At 37.4% G+C, this 18,511-nt stretch overlaps 1 protein-coding gene across 4 annotated transcripts in view; it reads right to left on the bottom strand.

The window, feature by feature from the left end:
* The window catches only part of LOC127833520 (WD repeat-containing protein 44-like), an 86,536-nt gene that overhangs the window by 53,095 nt on the left and 14,930 nt on the right, over positions 1 to 18,511 (bottom strand). The window contains exons 2-8 of one of the 4 annotated variants that reach the window (XM_052358815.1): positions 17,572 to 17,670; positions 16,006 to 16,087; positions 12,505 to 13,101; positions 5,099 to 5,344; positions 4,450 to 4,709; positions 4,162 to 4,395; positions 867 to 999 (exon numbers count right to left, since the gene is read on the bottom strand). In XM_052358815.1, the coding sequence (XP_052214775.1) occupies positions 867 to 999; positions 4,162 to 4,395; positions 4,450 to 4,709; positions 5,099 to 5,344; positions 12,505 to 13,101; positions 16,006 to 16,087; positions 17,572 to 17,670 (1,651 nt within the window). Of the gene's footprint in view, positions 1 to 866; positions 1,000 to 4,161; positions 4,710 to 5,098; positions 5,345 to 12,504; positions 13,102 to 16,005; positions 16,088 to 17,571; positions 17,671 to 18,511 lie in introns of all 4 variants that reach the window. The other 3 variants (XM_052358816.1, XM_052358813.1, XM_052358814.1) reach the window with 3 other exon arrangements.

Here is an 18,511-nt window from a genome sequence, read left to right as displayed (position 1 = left end):
CCAAATTTCATGAAGATTGGACAATAAATGAGGCCTCTAGAGAGTAAACAAGGCAAATGTTGACTTTGCACAACGGACAACGCACGACAAACAAAAGGCGATCACAAAAGGTGAGCTAAAAAATGGCTCAGAAAGTTTTTGGATAAATGTTTCATAAACACTGGGCTTTACATGTGGCCTCTACAGTGCCCAGAAGCCTTTTCTTTACTTTGACCTGGTGACCAAAATTTAAACCCAACTCATGTTGGGTTTAAATGTTTTGAACTCGAACCAGATTTCATTGGGACATATGTTCTGGCCAAGTTTCACAAGGTAAACATTGGTGACACAAGACAAATTACTGACAAAAGGCAATCAGGAAAGCTTGTAATTAACATGCTGTTATCAGGTAGGCTTACAAACACATCACAACAAGAGGACATTCATTTAGGTAATTAAATAGAAATATCTGTGAAAGAAAATCTAGAATCAAATGTACAAAGTTACAAAAATGGCACTGACATTGTAGATTAGCTAGATCAAATAATGGGACTCACACATATGCATAGCATCACCAAACAAGAGATGGATTTGTCAGAAACACAATGCCCCCTTATGCGGCGCTTTTTTTTCACCTTTGACCCTGAAGGATGACCTTGACCTTTCACCACTCAAGCTCCATAAGATACACATGCATGCCAAATATCAAGTTGCTACCTTCAATATTGCAAAAAATATTCAATATTGCAAAACTTTAACCAAGGTTAAAGTTTAAGGTTTAAGTTTTGGGACAGAATGACAGACAGACAGAATGACAGGCGAAAAACAATATAGCCCCGATCATTCGTCCAGGGGCATAAAAATCTTTCTCATACACATCTGATTACCTCATCTGTAAGAGGCTTAGTGGGTGAAGCACGCTGGCGGGACAAGGAGCTCTTACGTGCCAACTCGGAACCACTCACGTTTCGTGAGCGACGACGCTCGCTTTTATCCAGACTGGAGGACTTGCTGTGTCTGCTTCAATGGGAACAATATCAAATACACTATTGATACTTTGCATTTCTGTGGTATATAATGAAATCATGTTGCTTGCGAGCTGGTGCTGTTGTTTTAACTGTTCTCAGGATATTCTAATATCTTGCTGTTTCAAAGTCTATTATAATTTGCTGTTCTAAAGACAACACTTCTTGGCTTAATTTTGTTTGGCCATATTTGTGAATGAATATAATGATTAAGTTAACAAAAATTGGTGTTTCATTAAATTCTTGGTTACATCCAGGTAAATAACAGATGTACAAATCTTATGTCAGCATTTAAAAAAGCAGCGTACTAAAACAGTTTATTAATCCCTAATTTTAGGTAAATTCTAGTCACTAAATTTAAATATTATGTGATATTTCAGGTAAAACAATAAACATCTTCATTATTCTTCAATAACATATCACACTAATAATTACATGCACAATTTAGCACCATCTAAACATATGAGGACTATGTACAGAAATAGTTGTAACACAATATTGCTTAATATACAGGGCAATATCAGTGAACTTTGTGTAAATTTATTGGATTCATAACATCATTTGGTCAAAATTATGACGTTAGTTCACCAATTTGGGTCTGCCATCATTGACAATCCGTTTCATTTACTGTTTTTATTTGAGAATGAAAATGAAGGTATGCTTTTACTGTTAATTTTCCCTGATTGTAAATATTATTTCCTAAAACTCACAGGGATCTGTACAACAAGAGAGCAAAAGGCCCTTGGTCGCTTGTCAAAAGGCACTTTTTTTAGCAGCTTTCGTTATATTCACAAATCTATTTTAGAACTCAGCCAAAATATCATATCATAAGACAAGAGATGTGTTTGTCAGAAACACAATGCCCCCTATTGCGCCGCTTTGATTTTTTTGGTTGATCTTTGACCTTGAAGGATGACCTTGACCTTGAACTTCCACCAATTAAAATGTGCAGCTTAATGAGAATGCCGCTTTGAAATTATCATTTTTGACCTTTGACCTTGAAGGATGACCTTGAAGGATGAACTTGACCATAAAGGATGACCTTGACCTTGAACTTCCACCACTCAAAATGTGCAGCTTCATGATAACGCCGCTTTGATTTTTTATTTTTTTTACCTTGAAGGATGACCTTGACCTTGAAGGATGACCTTGACCTTGAACTTCCATCACTCAAAATGTGCAGCTTTATGAGAACGCCGCTTTGAAATTATTTTTTATATTTTTTTTTACCTTAGACCTTGAAGGATGACCTTGACCTTGAACTTCCACCACTCAAAATGTGCAGCTTCATGAGATTTACATGCATGCCAAATATCAAGTTGCTATCTTCAATATTGAAAAAGTTATGGCCAATGTTCAAGTTTTCGGACAGACAGACGCCGTATATTTGACATTGAAGGATGAGCTTGACCTTCACCTTTCACCACTCAAAATGTTCAGCTCCAGGAGATACACATGCATGCCAAATATCAAGTTGCTATCTTCAATAGTGAAAAAGTTATGGACAATGTTAAAGTTTTTTTCCGGACGGACGGACAGACTGATTGACATACTGACGGACAATTCAACTGCTATATGCCACCCTACCGGGGGCATAAAACATTTCTTAGGTAGTTTAATGCTGACTAAGAAAAAACAAGAGATGTATTTGTCAGAAGCCATAAATTTGACCTTTGACCTTGATGAATGACCTTGACCTTTCACCACTCAACATTTGCAGCTCCATGAGATACACATGCAAGCCAAATATCAAGGTGTTATCTTCAATATTGCAAAAGTTATGAAGAAGGTTAAAGTTTTGGTTTAAGTTTTTGAATTTGTTTTTTTGACCTTTGACCTTGAAGGATGACCTTGACCTTTCACCACTCAAATGTGCAGATCCATGAGATACACATGAATGCCAAATATCAAGTTGCTATCTTGAATATTGCAAAAGTTATGACCAAGGTTAAAGTTTTGGGACATACACACACATACAATGACAGACAGTCCAAAAACAATATACCCCCGATCTTTCGATCCAAGGGCATAAAAAGAGGTTCATAAGGGTTCATATTAACCATATACGAACATCATCAAGATTGAGTCATAGATTTGGCCTTTGAAGTGGTAACAAATTCTTTATTTGATTTGAAATGGTGACCTATTTTTTGAATCCGTTTAATCAAGATTGAGTTATAATCGTGGGTTAACAGGTTTTTCTCAGATTTGACATGGTGACCTAGTTTTTGGACCTATTCGACCAAAGTTCGAAATCTGCATTGATTTAGTCAATATTAACATTCTACCGAAGTTACATTAATATGGAGTTATAAGTGAGGCCTCTGGAATGGTAACAAGGTTTTTCTAAGATTTAACTAGGTGACTTTCAGAAGTATGTGACGCAGATTCAACTTAATCTACACATTGTGTAAATAAATATTCCGAACAAATGTCATCACAATTGAGTAACTATTATGACCCTATTGATTGGAAAAATGGTTTTCTAATCTTTGAACCTGTGACCTAGATTTTCAAGTCATTCAACTCCTGAAGATTGGACAATGAGTGTTGCCTGTAGATTCAGAGGGGTTAATCACATGACAAACCAGATGGGCAATGTCCATGCTGAGAGAGGTATTGCTCGCAGTTTTATACCCTTTATTACTTGTTTATATTGTTAAAATGCTGCTCACTTTCAAGCATATTCTCAAGAAAGTGATAAGTGTTTATATCCTATAAATATTTACTGTATATCAACTTTACTCGCTGCAAAATTTCTTAGTGGGTTACAGCTTCCGCCAAGAAAATTAAATTTTGTAGCATGTAGAGTCGAGACAAGGAGCAAATATTAATAGGAAATGAACACTTATCATTTTCTTTCTGATATGGCTGGAAAGTGAGAGGCATTTAAACAATGAGGACAATTAATAAAGGGTATAAATCAGCGAAAAGTACCTTTCTCAGCAGATGTCGTCATCTAGTTTGTCAGGTGATTACTGTCTCTGATAGTGTTCACAAAGTAAACGTTGATGGCACAAAAGGGACGTTGAGTGACGCACAAAAGCTCACCATGAGCATGTTTAGCTCAGTTGAGTTAATAAATCAGATGGAGCTATCTCAATGTGCTGTATGGGCATAAGTTGCATCCTTGCTGGTATGTACTATGTTACATCACCTGTCCATGCTGGAAGACTTGCAGCTGCCCTTTCCATCTGTAACATCACTCTCCATACTGGATGTCTTGGAAGAATGATCCCTGCTCGACTTCTTGGACCCTTCAAGGCTGGAAGTCTTGGCTGACCGTTCTAGGCTGGAAGTCTTTGCTGACCCTTCTAGGCTGGAAGTCTTGGCTGACCCTTCTAGACTGGAAGTCTTGGCTGACCCTTCTGGGCTGGAAGTCTTGGCTGACCTTTCTAGGCTGGAAGTCTTGGCTGACCCTTCTAGGCTGGAAGTCTTGGCTGACCCTTCTAGGCTGGAAGTCTTGGCTGACCCATCTAGATTGGAGGTCTTGGATGACCCTTCTAGGCTGGAAGTCTTGGCTGACCTTTCCAGGCTGGAAGTCTTGGCTGACTGTTCTAGGCTGGAACTCTTGGCTGAGCCTTCTAAGCTGGATGTCTTTGAGGCCCTGTCTAGGCTGGCTGACTTTACTCCGTCTCTGTTTGACACCTTCAGAAAGTGACATGGGGATTCATGGTCCGAGTTCACAGCCAGAGCTTCTGCCTCCTAAACAGAATGGGCAACCATATATTTATGAGCTTCATAGATGTGTAGGATTTATAAACATGACATTTCAAAATACACGTGTTCAACTTTAAAGGGTAGTTCTGTCAATACCATTGAAGATTACGGACATTAAATGTAAACTTTCACATTGCATAGTAATGATTCTTTATATTTATTCAAGTCCTTTATTTATGTTTATTTCCAATTATTTTTTAAGGGGACCAATCAACTAGTGCTGAGCCCAGAGTCTCGTGGTGTCTGCTCAGCTCTAGATGTGTGTTGCCACAGTTCTGAAAGCTGTTTCTACAATATTCACCTTTGTCCACATTTACTAATGTATTGATATTTATATACTTGTTAACAACCATTGATAAAAAACCAGTCCAGACCTGTGTTTTGACATGCCGTTTGCCTCGCATGAGGGCCCTGAGGTCTAGAGTCTGTTCAATATCTGCTTTAAGTCTATCAAGCTGGTACTCGGGCAGCAGGTACTCTGGAGGCAGCCCAGGGGACTGGGGGTCCATCATTGAGGACTGAGGCAACCCTGGGGACTGTGGGTCCAGCCCTGGCACTACAGAAGGCGTACCTGCCATGCAGTCGCTCTCACTTGCCACAGAGCTGCTTGCCGAGTCAAACTGTAGACATAGTGAGAGTTAGAATACAAAACTTGAAGCTCACTCAACTAACAAGCTGAACATATGCCAAGGAATCCAGATACAATCATGTCAAAACAAACATCATTTAACAAGATCCTTGTGACTTCGATCATTGACCTGTTGACCTCAAAATCAACCAGCATACTAATTTAGATGATTGTGCCCGTAGGGTCACTGTTTGGGTACTGCAATTTATTATTGATTAAAACAAGAGGGTCTGAAAGGCCCAAAGTCGCTCACCTGAGATTCAAAGGAACTGACCTGTTCTTTGCAGCCCAATATATCATTAGAACAAATGTTCTAACCAAGTTTCATTAAGAATGAACTAGAAATAGCCCCCTGGCGAAAATGTTTAAAAATTCATGATGCACAACGGAAGACAGACAATGGACAAAAGGTGATAACAAAAGTTCAAAAAATATTATCCTAATAAAGATTGTCACCATGTTTTAAGATTATATTATTAAAACTTATTGAGTAAACTAAATCAAGATATGATAAAAACATTTGTACTCAGCAATTGTCATTCAGATTGAACTAAAAATGTGACTAACAGTATTCCCAATGTTTCACTACTGTAGACATACAACAAAACTGCCACCCCCCTGAGAGCCTTTTTTTAAACAAACATGAACTATTTTCAGACTCACCTTTCAATTATATTACAAATTAAAAAATCAATAAAGCTGTTTTAAAACTAAAGTCTTTGATATTCACAAAACAATCAGACCTCATTAATAAACTGTGTGCCTCTAAAATTATATCTTCTCTTAACTATGGTGCCAGACATCAAAGTAATAGAACAACAAGGTATCAAGTTGCTGATCTAAAAATGGACTTGCAATTAGGGTCAGTTGGAATAATTAAGTGTGCATTCATGACAATTTTCAGACAATAAATGTGGCCTCTAGAGTAACAAAAGGTTTCACTAAAGTCATATAAGGAAAAAAGGTCTTTCCTTGCAGCCATGTTTTTCAACCAATTGGAACCATTTTCCATCTCATCCAAGATATCATTTTGCCAAATCTTTTGAGCAAGTTTCATGAAGATCGGACAATAAATGTGGCCTCTAGAGTGTTAACAAGATTATATGCCTGCACCCTGGTGGCCATGTTTTTAAAGCAACCGGAACCATTTTTCGAACTTGTCCAAGATATTATTGGGATGAATCTTCTCACCAAGTTCCATGAAGAATGGACAATAAATGTGGCTTCTACAGTGTTAACAAGGTTTTACTATAGCCATATAAGGAAAAATACACCGCCCCTTGGCAGCCATATTTTTCATTCAAACGTAACCATTTTCGAACTCATTCAAGATATCATTGTGACCAATCTTCTGACCAAATTTCATGAAGATTGGACAATAAATGTGGCCTCTAGAGTGTTAACAAGGCAAATGTTGAAGCCGCATGATGATCAACGGACAAAAGGCGATCACAAAAGCTCACCATGAGCGCATTGTGCTCAGGTGAGCTAAAAAGGATGTTTATTTTTAACCATAACATTTGGAATGGGGATTTTTAATGATGAAAGGGGATAATAAAAATTAAAATAAAACAAACATCATTTTGTTCATAAAAAAAATCAAGTTATGGCGATATCAAGTTATTAAACAATAATTAGTTTCAATTAACTAACTAGTTTCCTGTGCATTTTCCAAAATTGACCTGCATTTGCATTCACAAAATTCTTAAATGCATTTATCAATATTAGCAAGAGCATCATGTTGGATTATCAGCAGTCATCAACTGGAAAGGTTTAAGTTGTTTTTAACTACACTTATATATTAAAAATAGCGGTGACATTGAATCAGACAATGATTAAGATGAGGTTTCAATATTACTGACACAGATTTTCATGTTCCCATGTTCATGTTATTTTGTTCCAAATTATGAAGCTAACACAATAAAATGTGAAAGTTTAGTACCACTTATCAACCTAACTTGATTATTTGAAACATGGGACAATCACCATTTCCGCTTAAATTTTAAACTTTAATCGCCAGCTGAAAGATTCAATTGCCGATGGTGATTTTGGCGATCGGAAACACTAACATAGCTTATGAGCAGGTAGAATATATTACAAAGTTTTTACTTGAGCTATAATAGGAAAACTGCCCTGAGTACATGTACCTGGTTTTGTAACAGACAAATATTTTTAAATATAACTTCTAGATTGCTCAAAACTTGTTTCTATTATAAGACCTTGTGACCTAGTTTTTCAACCTAGGGATTTCAATAGACGCAGAATCCTGCGTTTTGATGCGAGCATATTAAAAATGACTCTTTTTTTGACGCAACCCTTTTTTCTGCCATGCTGTCATTTTGACGCATCGAAAATTTGACCCGTGCGTCAGTCAGTTAACATCTCAAATTCCATGGTAATAAATCCCACTGTGCTCCTAATAGAAATTAATGTTTCAGTTTTTGAAACTCGGTCTATAATCGAGGGAATACCCCGGGCATTGTTTATCTTATCTTATCTCTTCCAGTACACGTGTCACCGTCTAAATAGTGCGTGCGCACTAACTGGGTACTTAGCAGAAGTGATTACATGATAACTAATTGACCATACGATAATTGCAGGTTTTTTTGCAGACTTTGCAGACGGCACTGTTAAAGAAAGTCAGCAAAAGTAATAAAAGAAAAAACAAAATTGATCAAAGGTCTATTAATTACGTAGATCCACTAGTAAGTCCAGCGAGTTTTGTCAGTTTGTTAATCCACCAATAACTAGAGCTTTGTCACAGACGTGACGAATACCCCCACATGCCGCATTGACACATAATATTTTGCATGTCGTGTTCACAAAAAACAGCGGACACCATGCTCAATTTTTTAAACCCACTAAGTGACCCCTTGACCAAGTTTTTGACCCAGAAAGGCCCATGTTCTAACTTGGCCTTAAGATCATCTCCATAAAACTTCTGACCAAGTTTGGTGAAGATCAGATGTAAACTACTTGAATAAGAGAGCGGACACCATGCTGAATGTTAAAAAATGCACTAAGTGACCCCCTGACCTAGTTTTAGGCCCAGAATGGCCCATGTTCAAACTTGTCCTAGAGATCATTTAGATAAAACTTGTGACCAAGTTTGGTGAGGATTGGATGAAAACTACTTGAATTAGAGAGCGGACAACACAGTGAGGTTTAAAATGCACTAAGATACCCCGTGACCTAGTTTTTGACCCGGCATGACCCTAATCAAACTTGACCTAGACATCATCTAGATACAATTTCTGACCAAGTTTGGTGAAGATTGGATGAAAACTACTTGAATTAGAGAGTGGACAACATTGTGATGTTTAAAACGCACTAAGTTACCCCGTGACCTTGTTTTTGACCCGGCATGACCCATATTCAAACTTACATGTACCCTAGACATGATCAAGATACAACTTCTGACCAATTTTGGTGAAGATTGGATAAAAACTTCTTGAATTAGAGAGCGGACAACATGGTTAGGTTTAAAACACACTAAGTGACCCCGTGACCTAGTTTTTGACCCGTTAAGGCCAATGTTCGAACTTGGCCTAGACATCATCTAGATACAACTTATGACCAAGTTTGGTGAAGATCGGATGAAAACTACTTGAATTAGAGAGCGGACAACATGCTGAATGTTTAAAACGCACTAAGTGACCCCGTGACCTAGTTTTTGACCCAGCAAGGCCCATGTTCAAACTTGGCCTAGACATCATCTAGATACAACTTCTGACCATGTTTGGTGAAGATCGGATGAAAACTACTTGATTTAGAGAGCGGACACTTAATACGGACCGACCGACAGATTGACAGACAGACAAGCTCACTCCTATATACCCCCCTAAACTTCGTTTGTGGGGGTATAATTAGAGAGCCGACAACATACTGAATTTTTTAACGCACTAAGTGACCCCGTGACCTAGTTTTTGATCCAGCAAGGCCCATGTTCGAATTGGCCTAGACATCACGTAGATACAACTTCTGACCAAGTTTGGTGAAGATCGGATGGAAACTACTTGAATTGGAGAGCGGACAACACGCTGAATGTTTAAAACGCACTAAGTGACACCGTGACCTAGTTTTTGACCCAGCAAGGCCCATGTTCGAACTTGGCCTAGACATCATGTAGATACAACTTCTGACCAAGTTTGGTGAAGATCGGATGAAAACTACTTGAATTAGAGAGCTGACATGCTGAATGTTTAAAACGCACTAAGTGACCCCGTGACCTAGTTTTTGACCCAGCAAAACCCATGTTCGAACTTGGCCTAGACATCATGTAGATACAACTTCTGACCAAGTTTGGGGAAGATCGGATGAAAACTACTTGAATTAGAGAGCCGAAACTTAATACGGACCAACAGACAGACCGACCGACCTACAAGTTCACTCCTATATACCCCCCTAAACTTCGTTTGTGGGGGTATAATTAGAGAGCGGACAACATGGTGAGGTTTTAAACACACTAAGTGACCCCATGACCCAGTTTTTGACTTGGCATGGCCAATGTTCAAACTTGACCTACACATCATCTAGTTACAACTTCTGACCAAGTGTGGTGAATATCGGATCTAAACTACTTGAAATAGAGAGCGGACATCATGCTCAATGTGTAAAACGTACTAAGTGACCCTGTGACCTTGTCTTTGATCTGGCATGGCCCATGTCCGAACTTGGCCTTCAGATCATCTAGATAAATCTTCTGACCAAGTTTGGCGAAGATCGGATGGAAACTACTTGAATAAGAGAGAAGACACAATGCTTAATGTTAAAAAACGCACTGAGTTACCCCGTGAACTAGTTTTTGACCCGGCCAGGCCCATGTTCGAACTTTGCCTTAAGATCATCTAGATACAACTTCTGACCAAGTTTGGTGAAGATCGGATGAAAACTACTTGAATTAGAGAGCTTACAACATGCTGAATGTTTGAAACGCACTAAGTGACCCCGTGACCTAGTTTTTGACCCGTTAAGGCCCATGTTCGAACTTGGCCTAGACACCATGTAGATACAACTTCTGACTAAGTTTGGTGAAGATTGGATGAAAACGACTTGAATTAGAGAGCGGACAACATGCTGAATGTTTAAAACGCACTAAGTGACCCTGTGACCTAGTTTTTGACCTGGCAAGTCCCATGTTCGAACTTGGCCTAGACATCATGTAGATACAACTTCTGACCAAGTTTGGTGAAGATCGGATGAAAACTACTTAAATTAGAGAGTGGACACTTACTACGGACCGACAGACAGACCGACCGACAAGTTCACTCCTATATACCCCCCTAAACTTCGTTTGTGGGGATATAATTACGGATAACACCCATCTTATATAAACTGGAATCACAGTTCATTCTTTATACTAACAAGTTGTAATACTACACATGAACATTGAGAAAACATATTTCCTCTATGTCATGACCTTCGATATTGTAAACGGCGGACGTATTTTAAATTAACATTCAACCAGCGTTCAATTCAAAGCTGGCGATTCAAATTGCTAGTAATGGTGAGTCAATAATGGAGAAAGCATTAACTGGATTTAACAAACATTTGATAAGGTTTGTTAAACCTGATAACAACAAGGAAAATTTGGATTATTAAAGTTAAACTACTACAGGTAAGGCATTCTTAAGTGTACATATTTCGGACATGTATACTATTCGGATAAACAGTAATAGATATACTAGATGTTCCATGCATTTAGATTGTGTTTTGTTAGAAAAGCTATCATAGGGATAATGATAATATAATGACGATAAATATGTGATGAAAAGGTGCTACCGGTACATATATTAAATTACTTAAATGTGTTAGAAGACTTAAATGTGTTATAAGGAAGTAGATTGTGATGTGCCAATTCGTTAAAATATGTTTTGTTCTGTATCATGGTATTGTTATTTTTAATAAGGCAGTATAACTTTGTATATTGTGTTACTCTTAGAACATATTTTTTTATCTAAAAAATTGGACACTACAGACAAAACACAATTAACGTGCTTCAAAATTGACCCCAGCATTTTCAATTTGACTCCTCAAAATTTCAGTCCAGGGGTCATTGACTCCTGGTTTTAAAAATCTATTGAAATCCCTGCAACTTCTGATGACCCAGTTTCAAACTCGGCCAAAATATAATTCACACAAATGTTCTTATTAAGATTCATGAAGGTTTTACAATAAATTAAATCCCTTGTGCAAATGTTGATGACAATCGAAGCACTACAAACGACAGACAGAAGGCGATCACAAAAGCTTAATATGAGCATGCTGTGCTCAGGTCAGCATACAATTAAACATTTAATAACATTTATAAATGAAAAGCAAACTTAAAATTGGCATGCTTTCTCAACATAATCAAAATAAATTGTTTATGTTCTTAGATTAACTTAAAGGAAACAACACAAATGAGCTCATATTGAAAGTCAATAATTCTCTGGTAAACTAGACAAAAAATTACATGTAAGCTCTTTATAACAACCTCAATAATTGTGTCACGTAACATGTAAGCTCTTTATAACAACCTCAATAATTGTGTCACGTAACATGTAAGCTCTTTATAACAACCTCAATAATTGTGTCACGTAACATGTAAGCTCTTTATAACAACCTCAATAATTGTGTCACGTAACATGTAAGCTCTTAATAACAACCTCAATAATTGTGTCAAGTAACATGTAAGCTCTTTATAACAACCTCAATAATTGTGTCACGTAACATGTAAGCTCTTTATAACAACCTCAATAATTGTGTCACGTAACATGTAAGCTCTTTATAACAACCTCAATAATTGTGTCACGTAACATGTAAGCTCTTTATAACAACCTCAATAATTGTGTCACGTAACATGTAAGCTCTTTATAACAACCTCAATAATTGTGTCACGTAACATGTAAGCTCTTAATAACAACCTCAATAATTGTGTCAAGTAACATGTAAGCTCTTTATAACAACCTCAATAATTGTGTCACGTAACATGTAAGCTCTTTATAACAACCTCAATAATTGTGTCACGTAACATGTAAGCTCTTTATAACAACCTCAATAATTGTGTCACGTAACATGTAAGCTCTTTATAACAACCTCAATAATTGTGTCACGTAACAGGAGGATTCAATAGAGTCAAACAAGACATTCAATGACAATAAATAAGTTCACCCTATCTGTAGAGAGTTTCAGCTTCTTTTTCAGGCGTGGTGGGGCTACAGGGTCAGCAGTGTTCCCTGGCTTGACGGGGCTAGGGGGGCTCACCGAGGGCACACAGGGGAGGCCTTGCAGGGTGCTGAGAGGGGTGCGCGTCTTTGTGCTCCTAACAATGTCTGGTTCATCATCACATAATAGCATGCTTTCCTGCAGAACGTTTTCTACAACATCTTCTGGATCAATATGGTTGTTGTCTAAAGAACCTGTACGAGATTTCTCTGCAATCAAATCCTGTAACTGTTTTGACACTTTAATTTTTTCCGGATAGGCATCATTCATGTTATGGGAGATGTCACAGAACTTATCAAGCTGCTCGATACTGGCCTGTCCTAGTGGGGTACTAGACCCAAAACAACCATTGTTGTTTGTGTTCACAGAGTCCTTGCCATATTGGGACTGTATCAGATTTTCGTCTTCAAGGTCAGAATTTTCATCCTCCGAGAAGGAGTCCTGGGAGGATGTCTCAGAGCTGCTACCAGGATCAGTCATTTTCTTACGTAATTCTTCATGTCTTCTTCTACGCTTCTCATTGTCACCTGTTTTTTTTTCCTCCTGCAACATTTTAATATTTTGTAATTGTATTTGGATTATTTGTGCTCAATATACAAACAATGTTGCTCACCTGAACTTAATATAAACTTTATACATTGTATATACAATGACTTGTAAAAATTTAACAGATGTTTCAAGTAAAACATTGGCAACTCACTTCAATAATGACTGAATACCTGCTTTAAACAGTTAAATTCATAGAGGTCCCAGGTGAGTGCCTTATGACCTTTGGCCATTTTGTTATACTTTAAATGTGCATGCGTAATTTGCAATTATCTTACAACAAATGTAATTTTGTGTCATTCTCTCTTTCATATTCAAGTTATACCAATAAGATATCGGCTCTGACCTTTCATTGATCGCAAATACTTCAGTTTTATTACAGTGTAGAGGAGCTAATCTGTATTTCTTATTATCAATCATTTTTTTATCTCAGTCCTGATAAATACAATTCTCAATGTACTGTGCAAGTTTTACCAGGGGATGAAAGATGTTACCGGTACTTCAAGAATATTAAATGGTTGTAGAATAGCCACATACAGAAAACTGCCAACCCTCAGAGCAGCTACATTTTTCAATAGGCCTAAACTATTTGTCAATTGCGGGAGGTTTCATTACGATTGGGCAAATCTAATATTTAAACTGATTTTTATTAATTTGACCTAATAACCTAGTTTTTACGCCATAGAGGACTTGGACAAGTTATCATGGAAAGATTGAGATGTTTTTTAAACCATTTTAAAACTTGGTCGACATATCAACTAAAGACTTAATAATTTAAGGATTTACTGTAGCCATATAAGGAAAAATGCCCAGCTATCTGGCAGCCATGTTTTTTAACAATTTGGAACCATTTTCGAACTCAGCACAGATATCACTAGAACAAATGTTTTTACCAAGTTTCAAAAAGATTAGACTAAAAATGTGACTTCAAGAGACTCAGTGTTAATAAGGTTTTACTAATATTAGGAAAAATGCCCCGCCCCTGCACAGCCATGTTTTTCGACCAACCATTACCATTTACGAACTCAGCCAAGCTATCATGAAAACAAATGTCCCTTACTAAGGTTCATAAAGATTGGACCAAAAATGTGACTTCTAGAGAGCAAACAAGGTATTAATATAGCCATACAAGGAAAAATGCCCTGTCCTTTGGCAGCTATATTTTTCAGCGAACCATAATCATTTTTAAACTCAGCCTACATGTAGCTTTCATTCAAACAAATGTTACGACCATGTTTCATAAAGATTGGACCATAAATGTGAGTTCTAGGGAGTTCACAAGATTTCACTATGGCCATTAAAGGAAAAATACCCTGCTCCCTGACCTCCATGTTATCAACAGACTGGATCCATTTTCGAACTCATCTAAGATATCATTAGAACAAATGTTATAACCAAGTTTCATGAAGATAGGACAATAAATATGGCTTTTAGAGTGTTAACATGGTTTTAATATACCCAAATAAGTAAACATTCCCCGCCCCCAGGCAACCATGTTTTTCAACAAACCAGGAACCTTTTTTAAACTCATGATATCATTAGAACAAATGTTCTGAACAAATTTCATGAAGATTGGGCAATAAATGTGGCTTTTGGTGCGTTAACAAGGTTTTACTTTAGCCATACAAGGAAAAATTCCTGTTCCCTGGTAGCCATGTTGTTCAACCGTCTGTATTTTCAAACTAGTCCAAGATATCATTCAGGGGACACATTTTCTAACCAAGTATTTTGAAGATCTGAAAATAAATGTGGCCTCTAGAGTGTTTACAAGTCAAATGTTGACGCCGCACGACAGACAATAGGCATCACAAAAGCTCACTACTGGCAACTTGTGCTCAGGTGAGCTAAAAAAGGATTTTAGCAAAAGATCAATTTAATTTTTATGCAAAGAATGTGTGCGATGTTTTAATGACAAAACACTTGAGAATTCATGTGGATATAAAATGCATAGATATTAGTACTCTTACTAACAAAGGGCATGTACTATATTAAAACATGGATAATGTACAAAATAAAGCTTATTGGCTATACTGAACAAAAAAGCAATTTTCAATAGTGTAACAAGTATTGTTGTGTTTTTTACAATATCATTCATGCTTAAAATATAGAATTATATTACTTATTTTTATATTTAAATTCATATGTTACAGCAACTGACAAAAAGTAAGAGAAAAATATAATATGTTTATGAAACTATTGAATAACCGTCACAAGCATTCTTATTTCTATTTTGTGACATTTATTTAGGGGGCAGTGATGCTCTTCTAATCAGAAAACTGTTTTGCCATTAAGTTTCCAGTATATTAAATAGCAAAAAAATGCATGTTTGAAGAAAAATATATAAAGTTATGGCATGGAAAAACCAAAATGTACATTTTCCATGATGTTCAGTTTGATCATTGCATCAATAATCCCATGAATGCAACCACAATTAAAAGTTATCCTCAATTAAATATGTATTCAGAATAAATAAAGTTATGATGAATGCAAACATAAAAGCAAAAAAGTGACCCAATGCCATGTTTTTCAACAGACAGAAACCATTTTTTAACTGAGAAGAGATATCATTAGATCAAATAACCTGATTTTTTATGACAATTGAGCACAAAATCGTGACCTTTAGTATCTTAAGTGCTCACAAGGTTTACTCAAGCCATAGAAAGAAACTGCACCACCCACATTTTTTTCAACAGACTGAGACAATTTTCAAACTCAGTAGTTTCATTTTTTAAATTAATATGATGCAACATATTATTATGGCAACCAGGTTCTTAACAAATAAAAAGAGAAGCATTTTGGTAAAGGATCATTTGTTTAAATTTAACATGGAGAACTTTTTATTTAAAAAAAGTATTGTCACCAAAAAACAATAATTGGGCCATGTTTTGAAGCCCTTCATACTGGTCTGTCCACAGTCTTCTCCTTCTTCTTCACATTCAGGGCCTCTAGCCTCCTCTGCAGCTCTGAGTCCTCCTTCCGCCTCCTGCAAACACAGTCAGACGGGTAAATGAGCATCCCAACAGGTCAATAAGCATCCCAACAGGTCAATGAGCATCCCAACAGGTAAATGAACATCCCAACAGGTCTATTAACGTCCCAACAGGTCAATGAACATCCCAACAGGTCAATGAACATTCCAACAGGTCTATTAATGTCCCAACAGATCAATGAACATCCCAACAGGTCTATTAACATCCCAACAGGTCAATGAACATCCCAACAGGTCAATTAACATTCAAAGGGTCTATTAATGTCCCAAAAGGTCAATGAACATCCCAACAGGTCAATGAACATCCCAACAGGTCTATTAACGTCCCAACAGGTCAATAAGTATCCCAACAGGTCAATGAACATCCCAACAGGTCTATTAACGTCCAAACAGGTCAATAAACATCCCAACTGGTCAATGAACATTCCAACAGGTCTATTTATGTCCCAACAGGTCAATGAACATCCTAACAGGTCAATGAACATCCCAACAGGTCTATTAACGTCCCAACAGGTCAATGAACATCCCAACAGGTCTATTAACTTCCCAACAAGTCAATAAGCATCCCAACAGGTCAATGAGCATCCAACAATCTACAAACATCACAACAGGTTGTTGAGCATCCCAATTGGTAAATGAACATCCCAACAGGTCAATGAGCGTCCCAATGGGTCTATGAACATTACAAAAGGTCAATGAAATCCCAACAGGTCAATCAACATCCCAACAGGTCATTGAGCATCCCAATTGTCTATGAAGATCCCAACAGGTCTATAAGCATCCAAACAGGTTAACGAGCATCCCAACTGGTATATGAACATCCAAAAAGGAATATTTTAACAGGTCAATGACCCCAATGGGTCAATTGGATGAGAATCACAACGGGTCAATGAACATCCCAACAGATCAATGAACATCCCAACAGGTCAATTAGCATCCCAATGGGTCAATTGGATGAGCATCCCAACAGGTCAATGAATATCCCAACATGTCAATGAACATCAAAACAGGTCTGCTAACATCCCAACAGATCTAATAACATCCAAACAGGTGAAATAACATCTAAACAGGTCAAAGAACAACTCAACAGGTCATGGAACACCTCAACAGGTCAAGAAAATTCCCAAGTCCCAACAGATCAACCTACACCTCAACAGGTCAAGGGACATCAGAAATGATGGTAGCAACTAACTACATAAAAGGAGAACTGTCCTATCCTCATTGTGTTATGTTTTCAAATCAAGTTTAAACTTTTTTTAAATCATATATAATGAGTTTGAAAAAGTGTCTTTTTAGTTGAAAGAAAATATTACTTTCATAGTTTCACATCCTTTTTGCTCAAATAAACCAGTAAAAGTGTTTTTAGTGATTCCACATGGTTAATGTTAACACTGTAAGACAGGTAACAAATGACTGACCATGATCAAAAATACTTATTATAAGCATGTTGTACTCTGTGTGTGACTGTCTGTCAGTACCTCTCCTCCTGCTGTCTGCGCAGCTCCAGTAAAGCTAACTCCTCTCTCTCCAGCTCATCTAGGCTGTCCAGACGTGGACTGGTACGGGATAACAGCACCCTGCAATAGAAAGCAATAGATTTCAGAGAACAGCAAAACTCAGGCAGACATATCATCATCAGATAATAAACAGGAGGAGATATAAACACCATGTAATACACAGTACCGGATGTAACACCTTGATATACACAGGGGGAGATATAAGCACCCTGTTATACACAGGACCAGATGCAACACCTTGATATACAGGAGAAGATATAAGCATCCTGTAATACACAGTACCGGATGTAACACCTTGATATACACAGGGGGAGATATAAGCACCCTGTTATACACAGGACCAGATGCAACACCTTGATATACAGGAGAAGATATAAGCATCCTGTAATACACAGTACTGGATGCAACACCTTGATATACACAGGAGGAGATATAAGCACCCACTTATACACAGTACCGGATGTAACACCTTGATATACACAGGAGGAGATATAAGCACCCTCTTATACACAGTACCGGATGTAACACCTTGATATACACAGGAGGAGATATAAGCACCCTCTTATACACAGTACTGGATGCAACACCTTGATATAAACAGGAGAAGATATAAGCGTCCTGTAATACACAGTACCGGATACAACACCTTCATATAAACAGGAGTAGATATAAACACCCTGTAATACATAGTACCGGATGTAACACCTTGGTATACACAGGAGAAGATATAAGCACCTTGTAATACACAGTACAAGATGTAGCACCTTCATATACACAGGAGGAGATATAAACACCCTGTAATACACAGTACCGGATGTAACACCTTGATATACACAGGAGGAGATGTAAGCACCCTGTAATACACAATGCCAGATGTAACACCTTGATATACACAGGTGGA

Source organism: Dreissena polymorpha, chromosome 6, assembly GCF_020536995.1.
Source record: "Dreissena polymorpha isolate Duluth1 chromosome 6, UMN_Dpol_1.0, whole genome shotgun sequence".
Lineage (NCBI taxonomy): Eukaryota > Metazoa > Mollusca > Bivalvia > Myida > Dreissenidae > Dreissena > Dreissena polymorpha.
This window is presented reverse-complemented; position numbering and strand designations above follow the sequence as displayed.